Source organism: Polyodon spathula, chromosome 19 (assembly GCF_017654505.1).
Source record: "Polyodon spathula isolate WHYD16114869_AA chromosome 19, ASM1765450v1, whole genome shotgun sequence".
In the NCBI taxonomy this organism is placed as follows: domain Eukaryota; kingdom Metazoa; phylum Chordata; class Actinopteri; order Acipenseriformes; family Polyodontidae; genus Polyodon; species Polyodon spathula.
Genome location: NC_054552.1, coordinates 2,299,304 through 2,324,063, shown reverse-complemented (window position 1 = coordinate 2,324,063; position 24,760 = coordinate 2,299,304). Strand labels below are relative to the sequence as shown.

General features: G+C 37.0%; 1 protein-coding gene across 5 annotated transcripts in view; it reads left to right on the top strand.

The window, feature by feature from the left end:
• The first annotated feature begins 13,174 nt into the window (after positions 1 to 13,174).
• Positions 13,175 to 24,760, top strand: part of LOC121294952 (PHD finger protein 21A-like) — a 48,720-nt gene continuing 37,134 nt past the window's right edge. For all 5 annotated transcript variants that reach the window (XM_041219198.1, XM_041219201.1, XM_041219197.1 and 2 more), the window contains exons 1-5: positions 13,175 to 13,424; positions 16,349 to 16,388; positions 17,217 to 17,315; positions 20,968 to 21,000; positions 23,408 to 23,473. In XM_041219198.1, the coding sequence (XP_041075132.1) occupies positions 17,259 to 17,315; positions 20,968 to 21,000; positions 23,408 to 23,473 (156 nt within the window). In that variant the 5' untranslated portion in view covers positions 13,175 to 13,424; positions 16,349 to 16,388; positions 17,217 to 17,258. The remainder of the gene's footprint in view (positions 13,425 to 16,348; positions 16,389 to 17,216; positions 17,316 to 20,967; positions 21,001 to 23,407; positions 23,474 to 24,760) is intronic.

Genomic DNA, 24,760 nt, shown 5'->3' with positions numbered 1-24,760 from the left:
ATGCTAAAAATAAAAACAGTAAAATCGCACCATGAATGTGGGGGTGTCTCAGTGTAGGATAAACATTGCTTTCATTTGTTTGTTTCAGGGATGTTTTATTTATGTTTATCAGTTAAGTATACAGTAACCAGATTGGTTTTGAAACAGTGCTTGTGGCTCACAACCCTACACATGGCATTGTTCTAGAATATTTTAGTGATTTGGTCTCTGTCTGGCCGCACTCAGAGGTCCACACTGGAGGTTCAGGTTGCAGTCAGCAGTTTCAAGAAATTTTGCTCTATAGCAGATCTGACTGGCAAGGTGGCTGCTGAGCTCAAAGTGGACACCTGTAGTACTGGCTCTTGGCCTTTAGGGGCCAGTAATTCACTTTAGGGTTTTACCTCTTGAGCAATGCAAACAGGTGAACCGTTCTGGTTAACTATTAGTAATTCTGGACGATTACAAATTGTGTGCAGGCTTTATCATGGAATATCATTACACAATAGTTTTTTTTTTTTTTTTTTAATGTGCTAAATCTATAAAAAAAACAAAAAAACAAACATGATCCACTATCTCATGTTTAAGTCAAGGTGTGTTGTTAATAATCCATAAAGATTCTACTGGTTTTACAGTGCCAAGTTTGTAACAGTATACAGGATCATCAAATCAAGCCCTCATAAACAAGCCACCTCTTCCCTTGTCTGGGGCTCTTTTTTTTGCCGCAAGCTTTGCTTTTTACCAGCTTCCCATTCAGTGGGTGTTAAAAGTGTTTTTATTTGACTCTGAAACCCATTCTAATCCCTTTTTAATGTTGCCGCCAATGGTGTAGTTCAAGAGAGTATCAAAAGACAATTAATTAAGAACAGAAAGACACAAACAGGAAAGCATGTTTTGATGTGCAGTGACGGTAGTTTGTTTCCATACTTTTAGAGTTTGGATGCACTTAAATCAACTTTATCTATCTTTATTAATCCAGTATGAATTTAAACAGTTTTCCATTCCAGAGCGTTTAATTACTAACCTAACATGCATGGAGCATTTGTTTGTGTCACAGGAGAGAACAGCTATATTTATAGTACTGTGCTTTATTCAAAAAAGAAAGCTAAGCATGGATGCAGATCTCAATGATAAAATCCTAAAATATGTTTCAATTTAAAAGCAGCAGGCATGTGACTGCAGCCCTTTGCCTTTGCCAGACCGCTTTTATTGAAGACATCTGCACAAAAGCTGTCTTCCACTTTGGGAGGCATTTGCTCGAGGTTTAACCATAGCGTGTCTGTTTTAACCCTTTCTCTCCTAAAGTGCACCACAATCTGAAGTTGTATTGCTCTGGGAAAAGTTGTTTCCAATTACAGACTGCTTTCATACAGCTACCAGGAGTGCTTATTTCAGGATAGCTGATGGAGGCATAAAAGTTGTAATTGAAAACTGATTTCTCTGCTGCCCTCAGAGCCATTTATTATCAGTGGCTACCTGCAGTCTGGTGAAGTCGTTGATAAGATGACTTTTGGCTGATGTGATATATAGGCTTGTTATTATTTATATATATATATATATATATTATATTATATATATCTTATATACATACACACACACACACACACACACACACACACACACACACACACACACACACACACACACACACACACACACACACACATATATATATATATATATATATATATATATATATATGAAATAAACGATGGAATCCAAGCTTTCAGTCGAAGATTTATGATCCTCTATTTAACTTATATACTAGGAGATGTTTTTTTACGTTTTACTGAAAAGACAAAATTATGATGCAAGGATGACTGGTCCATCATAATACTTCGTTCTAAACCAATGGGACTGAAGTTACTGATTTGTTACCCTCACAATGATCAGAAACAAATTCATGTAAGTCCACCACACTTAACCCACCCCACCCCACCCCTTCGGTATTATTTGGTTGTTTGGTTAAACCGTTGTTCTGTTGCAAGGGTTGTGACAACGAGCCAACGGGACGTCCTGGGTGCCCTGCAGTCGCCACTCAGTTATTCAAATGCCAGCTGTATAATAATTATTATTCTATTATTATTATTATTATTATTATTATTATTATTATTATTATTATTACTGTATTTGGCCTTATATTGGGCTGATACTATAGCTATGGCCAAAAGTTTTGCCTCACCATAAAGAATTAACACATTTTTTTTCATAGTCTAATGAAACCTGCGGAATAATGTTATGTTAACATATTGAATTGCATACCGCTTTGTAGTTAACGAAAAACTGACAACAATTTTCAAATGTGATAAACATGAACAAAAACACTACTACTACTACTACTATAATAATAATAATAATAATAATAATAATAATAATAATAATAATAATAATAATAATAATGTGGTCTGCAAAGCAAGGCTTTTTTATTCTTTTCTTTCCAGGTGAGCAGAAGAGATACCAGCTCACTGCATCCATTCTGCAAGCTCTTCTGACCCAGCCTTGGGTCAGAGGTCCAGCCGCAGTGCCAGAGGGATAGCTCATTGAACCCACATACCCTTGAGGCAGGGCCAGACTCACATCTGGAGAACATGAGTCCGCAGTCCACGGAAAACGACCTTAGTGAGTTTGGCACCCGAGGCCTGGAGAAATCCTTTCAGACTATTGCATCAGACTTAAAGAAAAGAGAAATCAGGAAACCCATCATGCAGTTGAAGAGCTCTTTAAACTTGGACACACCATTCTTTAGAGGGGATTGTTTATTTAATAATATACTGTGCTCTAGCCATGTGCGTGTGCGTGTGCGTGTGCGTGAGCGTGTGTGTGTGTTGGGGGGGTTTCTAAATTTCAAATGTGGGAATTGGAAAGAAAACGTCACATTCATTTGAGTACAGTACAGAATAAGCTTGAAGTTTTATTTCTACAAAGTGATTTTATTTTTTAACAAAAGATCACCTTTTTTCCTCCGCTACTGAACTTGCAAGCGTGACACCCTTCGCTGTTCAGCATTTCAACCACACATAACCTCTTGTACTGGACACCGACAGCTGTTACATAACAAGAGCCATGTTTGTGGTTACAGAATTGTGATTGGCTGAGCTTCAGGTCTTTCCCCTTGTATCAGTAAACAAGTCCCATACATAACTGATCCCGGGCCACCAGCCTGTCAGCAGAGAAGCAGGCGGTAGATCTCTTTCTAAATCCAGCTGGGTGTTTTTCATCAGTAGGATTCTTTAAAAGGAGTGGCTTTCATGTTTACTTGGTTCAGCAAGCATTCTTCCAAGGGGATTTTACCTGATAAGAGAAAGTCAACATGTATTCTGTATTTATTATTATTAGTATTATTATTATTATTATTATTACAAAGGTGTTTTTGTTTGTTCAGTATGGAGCCGATGGTTTTAAAATTTAAACAAGGAGAGTTCCAGAATTCTAGGCAGTTATCCAACGTGGGATAATGAATTTACAGCACCTGATTGGCTGAGAGGATCAAGTGTAAAAAGTTTAACTATTTACTTCATGTCTGATGCTCACTTTTTCTAAATATCGGCATTGTATAATTATTTTTTATGAGGTTTGTCTTAATTCCTATTACACAGAGTTGAAAAAATTAGCAAGGATGTACATTAAACATTAAGTTAATATTGTTTTAACTAATAATAGTCTCTGATTTTATAAAACATTACAAAAGTTGCTAAGAACCGAGTTTCAGAAGTCTAAAGGGTATAGTGTGTGATGTGACTACCCAGTGCAACATTAGCCATTGCATGACATTATGAATCATGTATCTAAGGAAGAAAATGGAAAAAATGAGTAAATAAAAAAGTTTGGATTGATAAAATGATTCAGATACAAGATTCAATGTATCCTAGTGGTTAGAGTTGATTAGCAAAGGCCAATTCTAATTCCCTGCATAGTTACTGACTCGTTCATGTTTCTAGCGTGCCCCTCCCTGTGTAGAACTAGGTGTTGTGGAGATAGAGAAGGCTGTGCTTGATAAACAGAGTTGTTCTCTAGTAGAAAAGTTTACTGTGGTAAATGGTTCTAAAAGCACAGTGAAGTGTAGTAAAGCACAGTAAAAGCATGGTAAAACACAGGCTGATATGTTTTAAATGCATGGTATACTCACTTTTAGAAGCCATTATAAAGGCAGCCCAAAGAAGTTAGGGTTTTGTTAGTTTCGGCTCTTGTCTTACGACCTTCACGCTACAGTCCAAATATGTTGTACAGTATGTACAGTTCAGTGTTTTGTGGAGCAACTGAGTGACTTACTGGCAGTAACAAAAACTTTGATCACACAGTGATCAGGGAGGTGTGAAAGTTATGCCAAAAGCCCTCACTGTAAAATGAACCGATTTGAAGGGTAACCATAATTAACAAAAACAAAACGAGAGAGATAATTGCTTCGCCAGTTACTCTTACAATGATCAAGTTTACCACTAAAAGGCTTTTAAGAAATCTCGACTGCCAGCTGTGACACTGAACCAGAGCTGTAGACGTATTGTCAGGGAAAAGTCCTTAGTGCATCTGATTGCAATGAAATCGAGATGAAGTCAAAGCATTGGGCTTGATTCAAAAGGAGTCCCTCAGAACTGTTTGCAAGCACGCCCTTCCATTGGCCTGCACAAGAATTCACCCACAAGGGGTCAATAAAATACATGGGGAGCCTCTCGTCCACGCCAACCTGCTCTAATAGGGAAAACACATGCCAAAGCTGTCATGAGATCCCCAGACTTGCGGTCTGCAGCCCCCCAGCTTTTTATCCTCGTCCTGCTTAATAATGCAGAGAGGTAAGGCTTTCCCTTATCGGGATGACTATTTTGTTTTTTCAGGCACTTTTAAAAGAAGCGGGCAGAATTTAAAGTTTACAAAGTTTTATAATCAATTAAAAACTAGAGAGAGAGAAAAAAAAAAAAAGGTTTGGGAGTTTTTAGGCCAGGAACACATTTTCAATCCAATTCTTCTAGTCTCCGGTCTGCAACACTGCCCCCAGTGGATGTAAGATTTACTGCACCACTTTTTCCGGGGAATAGGTAAATGGTCAAACTCTGGCATGCCGGCTGAACTTACAGAGAGGACATGTTTGAGAGCCATTTCAATGTGGCTGGGTGAGGTTTCCCTAGTCACATAGGACAAAAAATTCCCTACCTCTTACATTAGTTTCTGGCAGCCATGTGGGCTATTGATAGGCTAAGCAATCACATTATTTAATTTAGTTTCCATTAGTGTGATAGAGGCTGGAGTGTGGGAGGGAGTGTCAGTGAGTGATATTTTAGACCAAGTTACTGAAAACCATTGACACCGAAAGAGCTCGCAGTCTCTGCAGCCAGCCTGAACATTGCTCTGACCTTCTGAGCACTTCAAGAGGATGCATTTTAAAAACACGATTTAGATTTGTTGGTAGGTTCTGTAATTGCAATTACATAAAGCTCAAGTGGGCTTTTAACATCATCACTGACAAAAGCTTGTGATTTAGATCATTGTTTGGATACATATTTACTCAAACACATTTGTTTAAAAAAATGTTTTTAATGCGGCCATAGTGGAGTACAGATATAGATAAATACAGATAAGCAAATGATCTCCAGTGATTCCTTAGGTCTGCACTGAGGGGTGTCTGAGCAATGGATATTGCATTGCTGTTGGTTGAATGGTACCCCCACATACACGATTTCCTAAGAACTAAAATGACTCCCTTAAAAGCGCTAAATAAATGGTTTGTGTGTGTTGGGAGGGGGAGGGGGGAGGCAGGGTTGTAAAAGGTCAATAAAACATCAGGTTGTGGAATGTGAAAAATCAATTTCCATACGCATAGCTCCTCTCAAATACCTCAAGCCTGGAATTTCAGAAATCTCTTCCTCTGTTTTAATGTGTTCTATACACTTTTGAATGTGTTTTTTTTTTTTTTTTTTATTATTATTCTTTCCTACTGTAAATCTTCTGCATTGTTGCCAGCTTCCAAAGAAATCCTGCCCCTTCAGAATATTTCCAGTAAGTGGAAAATTCTACTTTTCTAGCAAAAAGACAAAAATGAATCATATGATACCGCTATATAATAATAGTTATATAAAGGCTTCAAACCCTATTAAATATCAGCATTGTTTTCCATTCCATTCTATAGAGTGGTTTTCTGTGTACAACACTGTCAATCTAGCACTATTTTCCAGCAGTGTGATTTGCAAAGAAATACATTATAGACCACTTTTAATGAGATTTCACAGTGAAAAATAGCATGCAAGAATATCTCAACCACAAGTTAACAGATCAGAAACAGCTTGCCACTCACTGCAGTACATTTTCATTATGTGTATTCACTGCCTTTGTTTGACTATATATTGACAACAGTAGCGATACACACACACACACACACATACATACATATATATATATATACATACACTGGTGTAGTTCACTAATTGAATACATTGTACTATGAGCGCCCCCTTGTGGATACTCTAGTTCCGAGGTTTACAGCTCAGGCTGTCAAAAGCAATTGCCTTAAAAGACAGACAGGTGAACAGCATGTTATTTTTATTTGCTACAAAAATTCACTGACTGAATTTTAATTGAAAAGAAAGCCCTCCCGGTGTGTTTTAAGAGCAATTTCTGTGTCTCTTTTAAAGGCAATTTATGTGTATCAAAGTTAAACCAGGAGTTGTTTTGTTACCTTGAATGAATCCAATCAATCCTGGATATCGTTTGCATTTCTACAGTATCTGTACGCTAAAGGAAACCAGTCCTCTGCTACATTCCTGGAACTAGGTTATTAAATCTAATCAAAATGGCTTTCTGGGGGGGGGGGGATCTGAGCTGAGAGCTTATTCTCAGCACCTGCTTTTACAGACAAGTTTAATGGGTTAGGCTGCCACCTATAGGTGAACCTTAGTAATTAATATTTATCTTCCATACTGGTAATCTAGTAATCTGTGGGTCAAAGAACATTCACAGCAAACCCTCAAGCTGCAGGAAAATCTTGAGGTCGAGTGAGGAAAGTACAATAAAACAGATAGGCCTGGGTTAAATCTATTACAGCTTTCTTCTTCCAAGGAACATAATAAATTATTTAATAATAATTAAATACAGTACTTAATAATAATAATAATAATAATAATAAAAATAATAATAATAATAATACAGTGTTTGTGTTTGATTGATAATTTATGATTCAGAAAATGATTGGTCCAAACCAGGATAGGAATAATAAAGAAAAAATAACAACATTATTATGTATAATTATAATAATATTTATTATTATGATAGGTATAAATTTTACTTATAAATAATATTAATAATATATTATAATTTATTTAAACATAATAATTGATAATTCTTAAAAACTTATGTTTGATCGGAAATTTTATTAAAAGAAAAAAGAAAAGAGAAAGAAAGAAAGAAAGAAAGAAAGAAAGAAAGAAAGAAAGAAAGAAAGAAAGAAAGAAATATATTTTATTCAGGGAGTCATTGGAATGCTCTGAGAAGATACTGCACACATTTTCACCCACAAAGTGTAAGGCCACTTTATGAATAATGAACAAATGATTGCGACAAAGGAATTGATCAATGGTTTTAGCCTACTGGTGCTAGATCATCCAGCTTTGGAGTTATTACTGACATTTGTCAAATGTCCTGTATACCTGCCATCCTTCAAAGAACATTACACATTGTCACTTTCTATATGTCCAGCTGAACGACGGGTCAGACCTGTAACCCACAGCCCCAGATAGGCCTACGTGTGCTTTTAATGAAGTTGCAGTCAGGCGCTGCAGTGCGTGTGGGCACGGTATCTTGTTTATGAATTGCATTTAGGTCACACACTTCTTCTTCTAGCTCCGGTAAATGATTTCATTAGATGTGTGCAACAAATTATCACCGCAGTACAAATGTTACAAAATGCTTTGCGCTGAACAGGCTTTGAAGAATCACAATAACAATGAATGTACTGCAGTCACATCTATACAGGAGCCCCAGTATGGAAGGGCTGCCTGTACTCATTTTTACATCTGCTACACTGTAGGATCTACCTGTGTCCTGTGCGCCGCTGCTTTCACTATGTTACAGCTTTTTGATGTGTAAGCCAGATAGAAAAACAACATGGAAGCACTGTGTTGTATCTCCAATGTTTAAATTGCTTTATTGACTGTAATTACATTTCACTTGATTTTCTTGTAAAAAAAAAATTAAAAAGTGGGGAACATAAATCAAAGTTCTAAAAAGGAGTGATAGGACTTTTTCCCACATACACCTTGTGCTTTTTTTTTTTGCAAAGAACAGGCACTTGGTTTTGAAGTCCACCTATTCGACAAATAATGAAGTCCACACAGGCTGAGAGAGCCTAAATATAGTTCCTATAAAATTCCAAAAAGCAGAGCACTCTGAAGAGCCTAGACGCGCAGTGGTCGGATTAAATGAGCAGGGGCCGTGACAGATAGAAAAATGATGCAATCAGAACTACCCTCAAAAGAGATCAGGTTAGCAAAAGAGATTAAATCAAACACAATGATAAATGAGAAGTCATGGGAGCTCAGAATCCTGCTACTGGCTGCATATACTGTACAGCCCATCTGGATCCCAAGGATGAGGTCCTTCTTTAAGGTGCTATTGAAACTATCAATATTAACAACATTATTACAACAATAATAATAATAATAATAATAATAATAATAATAATAATAATAATAACCTTAACCCTAGCCCTAGCCCTAACCCTAGCCCTAACCCTAACCCTAGCCCTAACCCTAACCCTAACCCTAACCCTAACCCTAGCCCTAACCCTAGCCCTAACCCTAGCCCTAGCCCTAACCCTAACCCTAACCCTAGCCCTAACCCTAACCCTAACCCTAGCCCTAGCCCTAGCCCTAACCCTAGTCCTAGCCCTAACATTATCCCTAACACAAATATCACAATCAAAAATAATAGAAAATTCCCTGAAAAGGACAAACCAACTTAATTTGTACAACTACCAAGACACAACTTTGTTGCAGTTAGGAGCTAATCGTGTTTTGTTCTGAACACCTGACAGGCTTCTAACAGTTGTATACTGTTACTTTGTTTCATTGCTCTCTTTTGAAAGTGTATTATTATAATGTATTATGGTCGTGAATGTGTTTAAATACTACCATAGCGTCAGCATTAAATGTGGTCTAGCTTTCTATTTCTATTACAGATTTTTTTTTTCTTCCAGTTGCCATGGGCCATCTTGTCTGGTTTGCTTACTTGAATTAAATTGTATTGAGGACACAACAAAACAAAAGTGACAAACCCAAGCAGCAAGGCCAAGGACTGTCCAGATTGCATCCATGCTAGCAGAGGGGCCTCATTATAACCCAGAGAGAGAGAGCGAGAAAGAGAGAGAGAGAGAGAGAGAGAGAGAGAGAGAGAGAGAGAGAGAGAGAGAGAGAGAGAGAGAGAGAGATCAGTTCTCATATTTAACAATGCTGGCAAGCTGTGAGATCTGTAGCTCTATTGTGTGTGTGGGTTGGAGATAAATACATAGTGCAAGAAACAGCATAGCAAGATACACTAGTCTTTTGTTATTTGACTGTATGTATGTATGTATGGACGGATGGATGGATGGACAGATGTATACAATATGTATTTGTTATATAATGGACTACTTAAGTACAGCAAAAAATAAGGCAGAAATAATCCCTCGCTGTGTTAAATCAACTTACACTGTCAGTAAATGCACACAAGCTACCCTGCAGTGTTTGGCAATTACATTGCAAACCCAACATTTCAGATTTCAAAAACTAGCTTTGCTCCTCGCAATTCTAACCATTTGCAACTGTCATGCCTTAGAAAAGATTAAGTGACGAATGGTCAGTTTACAAATAAAACAGTCCGGTTTTTTGTTTTTTTTTTTTTTTTTTTCCACTGTCGGCAAATTCGGTTAATGAAACGTAAACTACAACTGTTCTTTAAAACTACCAATTTTTAAAAAAGCTTTGCTCACAGAAACAGGTCCACCCATCGCATTAATACAAAGGAAGTCTACGGTTATTATTAGCATTATAGTGATTTTTGTATGTGCTTATTTTTCAGTCAGCTACACTGTTTCTTTCGTGTTCCGCCGAATATTTTCGGAAAACCGAAATTTGTGCAATACACAGAGAATGTTGGGTCAGTTACATTTTATATATATGTCGTAAATGATGCCAAACCGAATTTTACTCCCTGAATGTTTTGCCTCTAGCTGGAATGCAAAAACGAAACACGGAAAAGTCACCAACAATCACCGCTTCAGGTAACCAGGTAATTAAAGAAGGGATGATCAGCAAATGTAATGAAAGAAAAGAACACTGTGAAAAACAGGTGCACTGTATATGTGAAAATATGTGTCGATGCCACTGTAAATAGAAACATGTACCGTAGCTGTAAATAGAGCTATAAACACAGTTCAAAAGAGTCTACAATGTTGTCAATGAGGCTTCCCGTGTTTTTAAACTGCAGGACTGTACCATTATTGAAAACTGCTTGAAGGAGACTGCAAAACATGAGTCCCTAACCAGAGAATTAAGACGCTTTTTTAGTCTCCATATTTGATTAATGGCAAATCTTTAATATCTTAAGCAGATCTATACCAATTTTGCATGGCCTATATTATAATGCTTTTGAAATGTGCGTTTTCTATTTACAGGCCTTCCCGGGTACATTAAAAATGCTTGGCGGTAATAGCATCAGCAATATATATATATATATATATATATATATATATATATATATATATATATATATATATATATATATATATATATATAAATATAATAACTGGCACATGTTATAAAACACTGTGTGTTTACCTACATAATATATGCTGTAGAAGAACATTGCCCCACTGAAGAAGCTGGGTTCAAATTGAGTTTAATTCAGTTCTATGCAAATTGCAATGGCTGCTTTCTTTGCGTTATTTCTTTTTTTTTCTCTAATTTTACCCTCTCCAAGTTTTTATGAATCAGTTATTACAGCCAACAGTGTGGCACAGTATTTAATTTGACATCTATCTTGTTAAAACAATCAGCAATATTACATTCTCCATTCTACTGCCAGCACACTCCACACACACTACACGACTGTGGCAGCGGGCCATTGACATATTGCTTTCCTATAGCAAGTGTGACTTAGTATTGTTCCCTTGAAGGAGGGCCACTCTGCTTTTCTTGCGGGAGGAGGAGGGGGCGGGGAGGTAGAAGAGATTGAATCAGAGAACCCCCTGACAGGCGGGGAGAATTGAGACCCTTCAACTAATTCATAAACCAGTTTGGCAATAAATTGAATTGAATTGTTACTTGAGTAACTAATTAGCAAATATGTATTTGCAAAGGAATAACAGGTCCACATTGTTCATTATGTCCTTTGGTGCAAAGTCATGGAGTTCGGTATTGGAAATATTGGACTATTGTAATAAGTTTACATTTTTTCAGTGCACAATTCAAATAATGTTCCTGCAAATATCGTCTATTTAAATAAAAATAATCAAGTTAATATTATTTTGCAGTCTTTATTAATACTTCATAATTACTAAGTGTCAGCTATTCAGATGGAATTATATATATATATATTATATATATATTATATATATTATATATATTATATTATATATATAAATGGCAGTATATATATTCCATATTGAATTCCTATTACATTTGGTATCCAGGATATACTGTAATATAGTAAATATCACATTGAAACCATAACACATAATCCATTCTCAGCACTGGCTGGTTCTAGCTTCAGAGGGTCCTGACCAAGATCGATGTTTATAGGACGACACGAGATCTATATCTCAATTAAAAATGATGCTAGGAGTTAATTTTAAAGAAGAGTGCTCCGAACTATCTTTTTTTTTTTTTTTTTAACTGAAACTGACGGGAAACAGTCCACATCACGACCTTGGCTGACCTAAAGTAAAGGTTATCCAGCCCACAAATTGTCTTCCTCCTGGGAACCACAGAGAGCATTTTACTACAGGGATCCAGTGTGCTCCTTCACTGTGATTAACCAGACTGATGTGGCAATCTGTGACAAACACCACAAAATCCCTTTAATAGCATGTCATTGTGTCCACACACTAAAAAGGTACTAAATAAGAAAAGCAGGGCAGAACTATGAAATGTTCTAATGTTCTGTGGCAGTTACAGGAGACTAGTGCACTTCTGTCACATGACCAACACATGTAAACCACAGAACGGTGTACTCACTGACTGTCCTGGTTTTAAACCTGGTCACAGGTCAGTTCATCTAACTGGATATATTTTAAAAGACTTTCCGACAACACAGGAGTCTCACCATTTGAAAAACGTTGATATTGGCCCCTTTGACAGTAGAATGCGGGTGACAAGTGCCATTGACGCTGAGTATATTTCTTTACTCGTGTGCACAAATACTACAGTTCAGGGTTTATATTTATTTGCTTAAAATACTGTATAGAAATAATAAAATGTGGATTTGTGGAAAATTGCTCCCTCCAAAAGAGTCAGAAACAAAATAAACGGAAATGTTCTTTGTGAAAATCAAAACGTGAAACCACACACACCTGCCTAATTATTTGCAGGAGACAAAAAAAGTTGAAGGCAGATGTACAATTACTATTCATAATCAGGATTTAGGACCGGTATTACATTACAACAATATTGTAACCGCGGTAACATTGTTGTAATCATACCGGTACTAAACTACACCCCTTTGTCGAGCACGTTATAGCAGCTTTGTGTGTAACTAAGTTTATTACTCGCTGCCGATTAGTCGTTTGGTTCTTGCAGGACTATGGACCCCTTTGTGTTGTGATAACTGTCTGTGTCGCCGCGGCTGCGAGCGGTACAGCACCTCAATGCATTGCTGCGCGTACTTCTTTGCACTAGACTGAGTTGCACTGAGTTTCTTCACTCCAGATGAGTTTCACTGAGTTTACATCCGGGTTTTTTCCCTAGGCAATGGGAGTCGTAGCACCCCCGTTCCTTAGGCAAAGTGAAATAAATTCGCCGCACCGTCACACAAAGTAGTTCGCTCTTTCAAACACAATTTCTCCCCGTGGTTCGGTGGGTACCGCCGCAAACCTCCCCCGTTTTAACGGGTTTTCGAGGTCGCTGAATCGATCTGAGCGGCTGTCGACCCGTTTTATTTTCATTCGCTCCTCATTTCCCCGGCCCCCTTTCAAGCTCCCTCTTCCTGCGCGGATTGATAAGCAGTGTGCTCAGGCCGGGGGTGAATGAGATTGAAGAAGAGTTCTTGTTTTGTATCTCAGTTTCTCTCTTTTTTAGACAAAATTTTAAAAAAATCAAATCGAACAAAAATGCAGTTATAACTCAATGGAGGGAATTTAAACCCTTTCTGCTAAAATTTGCTATCCGCGTAAGGATACGGCAGATAGAGACTGGAGTGTTTGTAAATATTTATTTAAATAATTTGTGTGTGAGGAGAGAAGCTGCTGACTGTGTGCAGAGTGAAAGAGGGGGGTAAGTGCAGCCGAGCTTTTTTTTTTTTTTTTTTTTTTTTTTAAATTATATTATTATGAAACTTTTTATTTTTCTATGCACCGCAACTTTTAAAAGACGGTCGAGTTATTTCAGTGTTTCTCCAGTGACGCGTTTGTGTTTTCAGCGAGGGGGAGCGGTCTGGGGCATTTTGTTTTTGTTCATGATCCTAATTCTAGGACTGGAGTTGTGTTATTTTCTAAGTACACCGCTATTGGAAGACAGTGAGGGTAGTGCAGTAGGGAGGGCACATTCCCAACTTAACTCGACCAGAACAATTTCTCTTTCATTGACCACGCTACTTATATTATGCAAAATAAACAGTTTTGTGTAACGGGACATAATAGATAGGTTATTAGTATTGTTGTTATTATTTGCCAGCGGTAGATACTTGTCGTTGTTGTTTTCTTTTTTGAAATATGTAAACTGTCTGTAAATTACTTTTGTATCTTTACATTTTTTTTTGAGACGCATCTCTTCGGAAAATGAGTCTTGCTTGTCTGGTGAAGTTAATGTGTCCTTTTATTCCATGTTTGTGGAAGTGCGATTCTATTGGCGGACGGCTTAACTGAGACGAGGCAGAGCTCTAATGATCATAGAGCAACTTAATAATCTCTTTGCATGAAGACAGGGACTAAAATGATTTATTTACTGTTTTCTTTATTTTATTTGTACGTAATTGTTTACATGGGGAAGGACAGCATTGTATGCACATTAACCTTTTTTTTTAATTATTGAATTCTTTTGCCATTCATGTTATAGAGGCCTGTAATTTATTATTTTGTATTTTTATTGAACGAGTAAATCTGGCTGAGTAACTGTAATCAATCCATACAGTTAATTTGATTTTTTTTTTTTTTTTTTTTTTTTTTTTTTTTGCGTTTTACTATATATCCTGTTTCTTATAGAACACATCTACTCCCACATTTCTAGAAACAGGTGTTTTTAGTTTGTGATTTAGTTTTTAACTTTTCACTAAATGTGTGGTATTTGGTCCATGGTTAAAAAAAAAATAAAAAATACTTTAATTTGATGGACCTTTATGATAAATATGAAAAAAAAAAGTCTTGAACTGATTTTGCAGTAGCAGTTGATTTTGAAGTTACATTCCTGTTTTAAAGGGTCAGAGAGAGAATACTGTAGGTGTGTTTACTGATCAGATCATTAACAATAATAATGTACAGAGGGCATTGTGTGCATGTTCTGAGTACCCTGGATGCCATAATGCAGAACTACTTATTCTTTCTCACAAAGTAGCTGTTTTAGAAATTTGAGCTGGTTTATTCCAAAGCCTTGGCCTGGGATCGAACTTGGGCTATAATGGGATACTCTGTACAGTAGATGGTATTGTAAATGAGGTTTAAAAATAAACCTGGTTGAACTTGGTACTTCGTTGGTACCCGTGTAGATTTTGCTTATTCTGGTTTTATCAATTGGCATCCCCAGAGCCAGTATTCAATTTCAGCTATTTTATTTAAACAGGACACACCCTTCTGTGGGATCACACAACTTATTCTGATTGGATTCCTCCAGGTCAACATCTTTTTAAACGGACTGGGCAAAAAAAAATGTGACAGCAAGCAGAGATTACTTTATGAGGAGTTCAGCAGTAATCTGGCAACAGAAGCATTTCAACAACAAAAAGGCCTGTTTTTGCCGTAGAACTACAAATACAGTAATGGGATTTTAAAAAACCATAAGAAGTTGGAAGTATAGAACACATGGAAGTCGCCTTGGGTAAAGCGTCTGCCAAATAAATAATACATCTATGCATGGCAGAGTCCTGTGTGCTACAGTGTATTGTGCGGCTGTGTTAGTGGCAAGCTGGCTGCAGCAACTTGCCTGCAAGTAAACGTAATATTGTATTTGGCAGAGTGTAAGTGCAAATATGGCTGATAAATTCTGATTAAATTAAACCAGAGTGTGATAATATTAACCCAAGTGATATTATCAGGCACTTTCCCTCATTGAATTCTGTTCGTCCGGGACGTTTCAATGAGTGAAGCTGACAGGGAGTGACATTAAGCAGGTTTGTCCTCTAGAAATATGTTTCATTCTGGTTTCCGAAGTGTGAAAGGTTGTTGGCATTGATATGTGTGTCAAAAATGACCTTGTCTTTGCAACAAAAAAGTCAAATTCTGACTCCATCTACGTTTTTGTTTGAAAACTTAAAATGTTTTCGTAATATTTTTTTTTTTTTTAGCACCAGTAAGGACTGGCAGGACCCCCACTTTCAGAAAAGTTGAAAGAACTCTCCTAGTCATTTTGTATTTACTAATTAGTAAGGATATAGTTACCAGTAAAACTCTGGTAACATCCTACATAATGTGACCATCTCAGTTCTTTATAGATAGTTCCGTAGATCTGCATACTGTAAGTGCCATGTGCTATATATCTTTAAAACTATAGTTTATTGCATTAGTTATCACTTGCTAATACTTTTCTTCAGCCCTTCGTAGTGTTTTTATTTTCAAAATGTGGTATGTTCATATTTCGGCTACCAAGTACAGTTGGATTCAAAACCGGTGAAAGGTATACACGTTTACAGTGAGTCTCTTTACTGTTTCATGACTTTGAAGCAAGCAGCATAGTTATGGAAAGGGAAAGCCCAGAGTATGCTAAGTGGTCTCATTTGTGTGTGTGTTTTTTTGTAATTACTTCCTGTGTATGGAATTCTTTTGATATGTAAATGTTGTGCTTAATAAAACACCTGACAATCTTATGTAGTAACCGTATGCAGCAGGTTGCACTTGTGGTAACCTCAGATGGAGGGCTGGTCGGTTGTTTGGTTACGTGATCATTACTCTCATTCCAGTATGTTTTGATTGTTTTTGGGCACCCTGGTTTAATTTGACAGTACCATGTGATTGTTCTTGTAACCCTTTTGATGTTTTTCACTCTTGCAGGGGGCTGGAGCGAGAAGAGACCGGTTTCTGCAGCCAGGCGGTGAGAGTTTTATTTATTTGTTTATTATTTATGGATTTAAAAAGAAAGAAGTGGGCTGATTTCTGTTACTTTTTTTCTAAAGGGTTATGCATGCTTGTATACCCTGCTTCTTTGGGAGTGCTGAGCTGGTAGCTCACAGTGGAGCCAGTAGCTGGCATGAGTGCCAGGCCCCAGATTAACTTTGTTAAAGTGATGCAGACAGAAAAGATACTTTCAGACTCTGCTGTTCTTCAGTGTTTCATTCGAAGCAAGGAGGTCAACTTCATTTCTAGGATATAAGTGAATGTTGCTGTTTTATAGGCATAAGCAGTAGTGTTTTTTTTATTTTATTTATTTATTTTTTAATCGCTCATTGAATAGATAAAGCCCTGCATTTGTATAACATCGAAATGCACACACTGGGCAATGCAGTACATATTTTTGAAATCAGATAAACAGTTTGTTTCAACATCTTGGTTATGAAGTTTAAAACATTAACACCTGCTAGTCCTTTGTCATTGGAGTACAGAAGGTTTGTTCGAATATAGCAGTAGTGTAGAAAAAACTGCATGTAAGGTTTACAGTAGGCCTGCTGCCAGTGTACTGGTGCAGTGTATTTTCCAGCACATCTGGTCCCCAGATGAAGCCTCCTGCACACAGTTTTAAAAGCATTGAGTGTTGCCCCCTGTAGCTACCCTCCCATGCACACGTTTACATAGAAATGTGTGCATATGATGATACGCAATGTGTGGCCTCTTGATACAATCATAAAATACAATTTGCTTGTAACATTAGTTTGCCAAGCCGTGGAAAATAAGTGAACAAATTAGTTGTTTCTTTTTTTTACAGGCCGAAAGCTCCCCAGGACTGAGATTCAGAGAGAAGAGATTAATGATGGAGCTTCAGACTTTACAGGAGGCACTGAAAGTGGAAATACAAGTCCATCAGGTTATATATATATATGTAGTGAAATAACTTTTTTTTTTTTGTTTGTTTGTTTTGGTTTTGAGTGCTGAAGTTTCTGTAATGGTTTTTCTTTGGACTACAAGTATCATTGCCAAATGTATAATTTTTTGTTATGGTTAACTAGAAATATAAGGCATTTCACGTGTGTGTGTGTGATGTGATAATTTTGTCTGGGTTATAAACGGTTACTATCCTTTGCATATGGAGATTACAAATACCGCAGGGCAGAATATATCTATTAAAATGCTACAGTGTTAGTTGCAAACTTTGTTTCTGCTGCGGCCTTGACTCCAATAAGTGCTGCAGTTTCCAAGTAACATTGTAGTTGTTTGGTTATGTTTACATCTCTGCTAAGGATGATGATGATGATGATGATACTGCTGTGGCACATTGCTCATCTCCACTGCCGAAAACAAGCAGTCTGGAGTGCCTTAGTCGGCTCTACTTCAGTGCAGATTCAACAGCCTCCACAAGTCTTGCGGGCAGCTCAGTGGCACAGCCACATCCAAGCCTGTTGGATCAGCTGGTTAGTGGCTGCAGAGCTGAGTAATGGAATCGTGGACCGACGCAAAGCATTAACATTAGGAGTGTTAATAGTTTAGAGTTTAACAGTTACCCAAGTGTTAAATGGTTAATTGAAGTCTTATAAAAAGCAAATGTTCTAGTCCTGGCTTCTCTGATTGGTAACCAACATTCACAGTATGTTAGTTTAAATGATCCTGAAGTGAAATTGAAAGTCACCCCTCCTCAACATATAAAGCAAGAACACATTTATTTTACAGCTGTAGTAACACTTCCAGCTGTATCTTTGATTACTCAACATCAGAAAAATCCCTTTTCATCCTGGTATTGATCAAAGGAGGTTTAGTCTAACTTGTTTACCCTTAATAAAGTTACCAATAGTTATTCTAAGAGATATTTTGGAATATATTGTATGAAAAAAGACAAAATGCAAATGAGCATTACAATAATTTATGGTACGTTTTATTTTAGTACTGATGTATTTTTAAGCTAAGGCAGCAATGCTAAATAGTGCTCGCCCGTTATAATGCGCCTCGTTATAGTGCGGAATCGGTTATAACACAGTAGGGTCGTGGATCCCATTTGCTCCACAAGGCCATTACAGCAGCCCTTTTATACTCATTATAAGGCGGAACACAAATAGCACGGTCTTGTAACTATGGCTCCCCACTATAGTGTTTTATAAAGGGTGAGCACTGTAATAACAAGTATACTGCAGGGATGGAAATAAGACTATTCCAAGGCACTTTCACCCATTCCAGGTTTTATTACGTGTTTGATTAGCCAGTGTATAAGGTAACAAGCGCAGGAATGGATGCAGTGGGAATCATTTTTCTATCCTTCTATTGCAGAAAAATACCTTGACACAGTCTCATGACATTGTTTAAGCCATTGTTGTGTAGAGCAGGGTTGCAAAAATGTGTCAAGTAAAGACAGGCCATCCTACAGGACAGTGGCCCCCAGTACCAGGGGTCATTGGGTCAGTTCCAGCCAATAATATAGCATCTGGTGCCACATTGAAGGTCTCAACCAGGTCCAGGCTTGCTGGAAAAGGTCAGACTTTTTTTTTTTTTTTTTTTTTTTTTTTTTTTTTTTTTAATTAGTGTGGCTGAAAAATTAGGATCCATTGAGGAGAGGACAGTAAGGGGCCCTGCTTGAGAGGAGGGTTTGCTAGCTTCATTCTCACGCAGACTGGCTTGCACGGCACAGCTATTAGCTGACTCTTGCGCTTAATGTAGTGCTCTGTTCTTGGTGCAGGATTAGTTTTTTTAATTACATACTCCTACAGTGTTAAGTTCATGGCATTCTGTATTCGATCCCAACTCAATTCCCCTCCCCTACATCTTCAAATGAAGTCCAGATACAAAGTACCAGTCTGGATGAGCTACTTTTGCATTGTGTGTGTGGGTGTGTTTTTTTTCTTGAAATATTTATCTAAATTTTGTTGGCAGATATTATTATTATTATTGCATTCCCTGACTTGAGTTTCATTTTTTGGTGTTCTATTCAATTGATCTAAACGGTGGCGCCTCTGAATGTCACCATTCTTTATTAAATAATTGGACTGTCATTTCTAGACAGAAATACCCTAAATAGACACAATAGCACTGTTAGACGTTTGATTTTGATTACGCTGGTTCTCAAGTTTCAGATCAATTAGACAGAGACCCCCTTTGTTAAATAGTTCTTGTTGCACAAACAGTTTACTATGTCCAGAACTGTAATGCATCACCTGAGCTGTTCTGTTTACAGCAGGCAATGCACTTGCTAGTCCCTAATTAGCCATTAGGATTAGCGCAACAGATATATTTATTCTTTATTCTTGTTGAGATCTGGAAGAACATTTTTAAATTAGTTGTATTCTCTTTTATTTTTTTTAATTTAATGATTTACAAAACGGCATTGAGTGTTTTTTTCAATCTGAATTTGGTTCTTCAAACTAATGAGTTCTTGGAATAATAAATCTGGCTGTGCGCTGTGATGTGGATGCAGCTGTGGTGTAATTTCTTTGAGATTATGTTGCAGCAGCTGCTACCTTGTTGCCAGGATAATATTACAATACTTTAAAATGCAATACATTACGAACTAACAAACCCCATTGAAGTAAACAATTAAACACTCCCCATTTGCACATTTTGGGAAAACTTAATCAATTAATTTGTGTAGGAACTAGGTTTCCATATAAATTTGTATTTTAACATAAATTTAACACACAGAAATGCAAAGGTTCGTTGGTGTTACACTGTAACTACACACAAGTTCCACCACAGTTACTAATAATAAGCAACGAAATATTCTGCGATGGCTAGTTCTAGTTTTGATTCTTAAAAAAAAAAAAAAAAAAAAAAAACAAAAAAAAAAAAAAACATGGAAGCTTTACATTTGTGGAGCAAAAGTAAGTAACTGCATAATGTTCTGACTATTGTGTGCCATCGACAGTTTTGGCCATTGTATGGGGGCATGCGTTTATGTATGTAAATGACAGACCTGTAAATAAAGCCTTGGGGCTTTATGCAAGCAAACAGGTGTGGGTCTTAATGCTTTGTCTAGCAGTCAGAGTGTCATAATTGGCACATTAATTCATCCTCAAAATGCATTCTGCTCTTCAAATGCATGCTTGTAGGCTTGTTTGCAGTGCGAAATGTTTAATCAAGCACATGGACCAGCTCAGGGTCATTGTCAGTTTAGCCTGCATTCCCTGTGGTTGCAGATCTAATTGAAGAAGGTCAGCAGAGGGGTTGTTCTGAGGGTGGACTGCATTTTGTCTGCCCCCCCCCCCCCCCCCCCCCACTTCTCTGGCCGCTACTAATTAAAAAGCATTGCCCTGGCAAAGGAGTCTGCTGCCTGCATCTCTCCCAGTAGGAGTCACTGTGTCTACAGGGAAGGATTGCCTGGATCGTCCTGGAAGCAGGAATAAGGGGATAAAGGCTATTCAAGTTCAGAGAGTTTTGCTTTTTTCAGATGCAGCAGTATTTTCCTAACTGGAAACATATTCTGTTCTGCTGTTTGCCCTGATACCTTCCAACATTTAAAGAAACTGATTTTTCTGAAAAAGATGTATTTGTTTAATGCTTCATGTTCTGACTTTCTTTTTTTTCCCCTGACATTACAGAAACTAGTTGCCCAGATGAAGCAGGATCCACAGGTAAATCTTTTCTTTTGTTGTTGTTGTTGTATGTTTGCACAGTAAATTGTCAGAGCCCATTTTGCATGTCTTCAAATGACTCCCCTACTGATCTGCTTTCCACTAAATACACCAAACAAGAAAGGGCATGTTATACATAATTACCTTCTCATATTAGTCTTGTTTTACACTAGCCGCATTATTAATGTGCTTTTAAGATTAAGCAGAAAATGTATTGAGAGTATGTGTCCCAGCATCCAATGTATTGTATTTGATCTTGCTGGAACCATTCTAAATAGTGGCCTATATACATGTGGGCAAAAAAGGTTCTCTCCCTTATTATTATTATTATTATTATTATTATTATTATAATATTTACTGCTGCTGCTGTTTAGCACTTCACATGCTGCTACATTAATGTACGATGCTCGTATCTAAATATAACCCTCAATCACAGCAATGCCCTTCACCGGCTTGTTCCACAAACGGATGACTCAAGATACATCTCTGCCTGCCGTGTTTATTCTTGGGCTTTCTGAGGGTTTTTTTTTAATCCTGTTTATCCAATAACGGAACCTTAAATATCACAGATTGGAATTCTTTGCTCCTAATTTGATACGGTTAAATTTAGCTTGGGGGTGGGGGGGGGTTGTGATTTATGCAGTATACAGGGGTGTGCACAAAGATCTTACTATTGTAGAGTAACCCAACATGGTGATGGTTATTTATGCTAACAATGGGAATTGAACTTGGCATGTGGGGCCACCTGGTGGCTGACTGAACTTGTAATGTAAATATATATATATATCTTATATATATATATAATATAATATATATATATATATATATATATATATATATATATATATATATATATATATATCTTATATATATACATACATACATACACATTGGATTTGTATACCAAGGATGTTTTTTATTTATTAATTTTTTCTGCATATTGTTACAGACCGAAATGCGCTTAAGCCATTAATGCACATTTGAATGTTTTGATATTCATGAACATTTTGTAATTGTGTGCCACTAAAATTAATAATAATTAATAAACAGTATTTGCATCTTACCACTGTTTAGATTAATTGCAAATTTGTTTGTTTCTTAAAGGAAACTTCTGATTTCTGCACATGGTTATATTTAAAATTCTTGAAGTTTTTAAGCTTTTATGATTTCCACTCCAGTCTCTTGAGCACTATAGACTTTGGCAATGCAAGTTTCTAGCATGATTGATAAAGTACAAAAGCAGGCTAATAGCGACAGGCGTTATCTGTTCCACTGGCAGGCTACAATGCTGTCAGCCAAACTCCTTTTCAGAAAGTAAAACCTCATTGAGCTTTAAAGAAAGAAACATACATTGTATAATGCTTTCCAAATAGTCTTATAATATTGTTTAAACTGGTACATGTCTATTACTGTTGTAACATTGACATGCTGTTTGAAATCTTTGTTGGTTAATTAGCACCCTTATGCTTTTCTTCTGTAAACCAGCTGTAGAGTAAAATGGAGTATTCCACAGTATAGTCATTCTTGTAGAAGTTTGCTAAGCCTTTTAAATTCTGTGTTCATAGTGTTCATATTTTTTTGCTACAAGGTAATTCAATCAAAGAGAAATGTTTGGAATCTTCAGTAAATACTGTGTTGGTCCACATTTATTGCATGGGCAGTAAGCCCCCCCCTCCAGCTAAAAAGGTAATTCAGTGAAGTCTGCTCTTGCTATATAGCTGTTCAAGTCAAGCAGACAAACATTTGACAAAAGATCTTTTCAGCAGTTGTTATTTTTTCAAAACACATAGTCTATCAATGGGGGCTTTCCACTACAGTATGCTGTAGTCGGGTTTGAAATTGGAAAAATTATAGTATGGAACACAAATACAGTGCTGGCAGAGAATGGGGTTAAATGCCTAAAGTGTTAGGTTTGTGATTTTTAAAGATTAGGTGACCTGTACATTTTTTAAATTCCTTCTTTGGCAGGCATCTGTAAAACCTGTATGTAAGATGTTCTTTAAAAGCACATTCTGCTGTCTGCTTCTGTTACCAGACTAAACCTCATTTACCTGAAAACCTTTTTGCCTCTATAGAACCTCAGTTTAGAATCTCCTCTGGAGCAGTACAATCATTCAGTGTTCAAGGGGGCACCACAAAGGTGCAGTTAGGAGCAGTCTCCCCTAAAACACATTCAAAGGGCAATGGCTAAGCAGGTAGAGGAGTCAGGAGCCCCCATCTCTGCTACTCCTCTGGACTAAATATCAACCTTCCCCCTGATGTTGGCATGCTTTTTTCCTGTGTGTTAGATCACCTCATGCACTCCATTTAAGTTATAAAATATGGTAAATAGTATGTGTGCATGCCTCTGGACACTTAAAAAATATATATATATATATAGTACTGATATAATCTTTTCTTCTAACAGAACGCAGAGTTGAAAAAGCAGCTGCACGAACTCCAAGCCAAGATCACCGCTTTGAGTGAAAAACAGGTAGGCCACTTGATAAGGGTGGAAAATGCAGCTGAGATCAAGCAGCTGGATGGGAGGACCCAGTCTGGAGGTGTGCTTTAATCTAAACAGCAGTAGCTCTTAATACTGCCTCATTAATTCAGTTGGTTACCCCTTTATTGATTTGATGCAAAGAAACATATATTTGTAACACGAAGAGGTCTGCAATAGGCAAGGTTAGAAGTGTGGGGTTATAAAGGCCTGCTAATACTTAGATCAATAATATCAGTCCCTTACTGTGACTTCTTTTTTTTTTGGTTTGTTTATTTTCTCATGTTTCAGATTAAGTCTACATGAAACATAATGCGGAACATTCTACCAAAGATTGTTTTTCTAATTTAAATAATTTTTTTTTTTTTTTTTAACAAGTTTCAAAACTGGTAATTAACAACCCTGAATGTTAATTTTAGGGCGCTTTCATGTTTCTTTCCAAGTAAACTTTACACTGCGTGCAGCAAATGGCTTCTTGCCAGCAGGAGAGCTGTAGTGTCAGGAATGTGTATGCCTACATGTTTATTCTGTTGTGGCAGAAGTTTTCCTAAACTGACGTTGATGCTGCATCGTTTTGGAATTTCACCCTTTGCATGCTGACTGACTGGTTATTTTCTAAAGCTTTTATTAACTTGTCTAGTGCCACACTTTAAACACCCAGCGCTTTGCATCTCAGAATAGACATGCACTTGTCGTTGAAAGAGGCGTGCTTAAGAGGCTGGATGAATTTGTATTTTTTGTTTGTGTGTTTTTATATACAGGGTGAGTAGAAAGTAACTTGACCACATCAGTGATGTGGTGCGTTGATGGGGTAAACTTACTTTATAATCACTGTGTGTGATTTTTATATATATATAATATACAATATACTTTTTTTCAAAACTAGACTAGTATTAACCACTTTTTCCTGATGTAATCATGGTGATTTCATTAACCGTTTTAGTATGTACTTGTATATAAATTCACTGTTTCAGATCCTTACTTCAGGATCTGCTTTAATGGTTGACCAGATCTTAATACTTCTGCCCTTTTAAATTTATAAACCTGATTTTTCAGGAATCTCCTGTATTTAATTGTAAGTAATTCATTCAGATCTGCCACTTTAAGGTCATTAAAATCGACACCTACATGTTTGCAGGGCTATATGAATTCTGTGACCTTGACCTCCAACTTTGTGGCAGCTACAGTTTTAAATATGTTTTCTAATCTGATTCTGTTAACCCCAATGAGGGAAAACGTGTCCAGAGTATAAACATTCATGGGTGTGCAGTCCTTCTC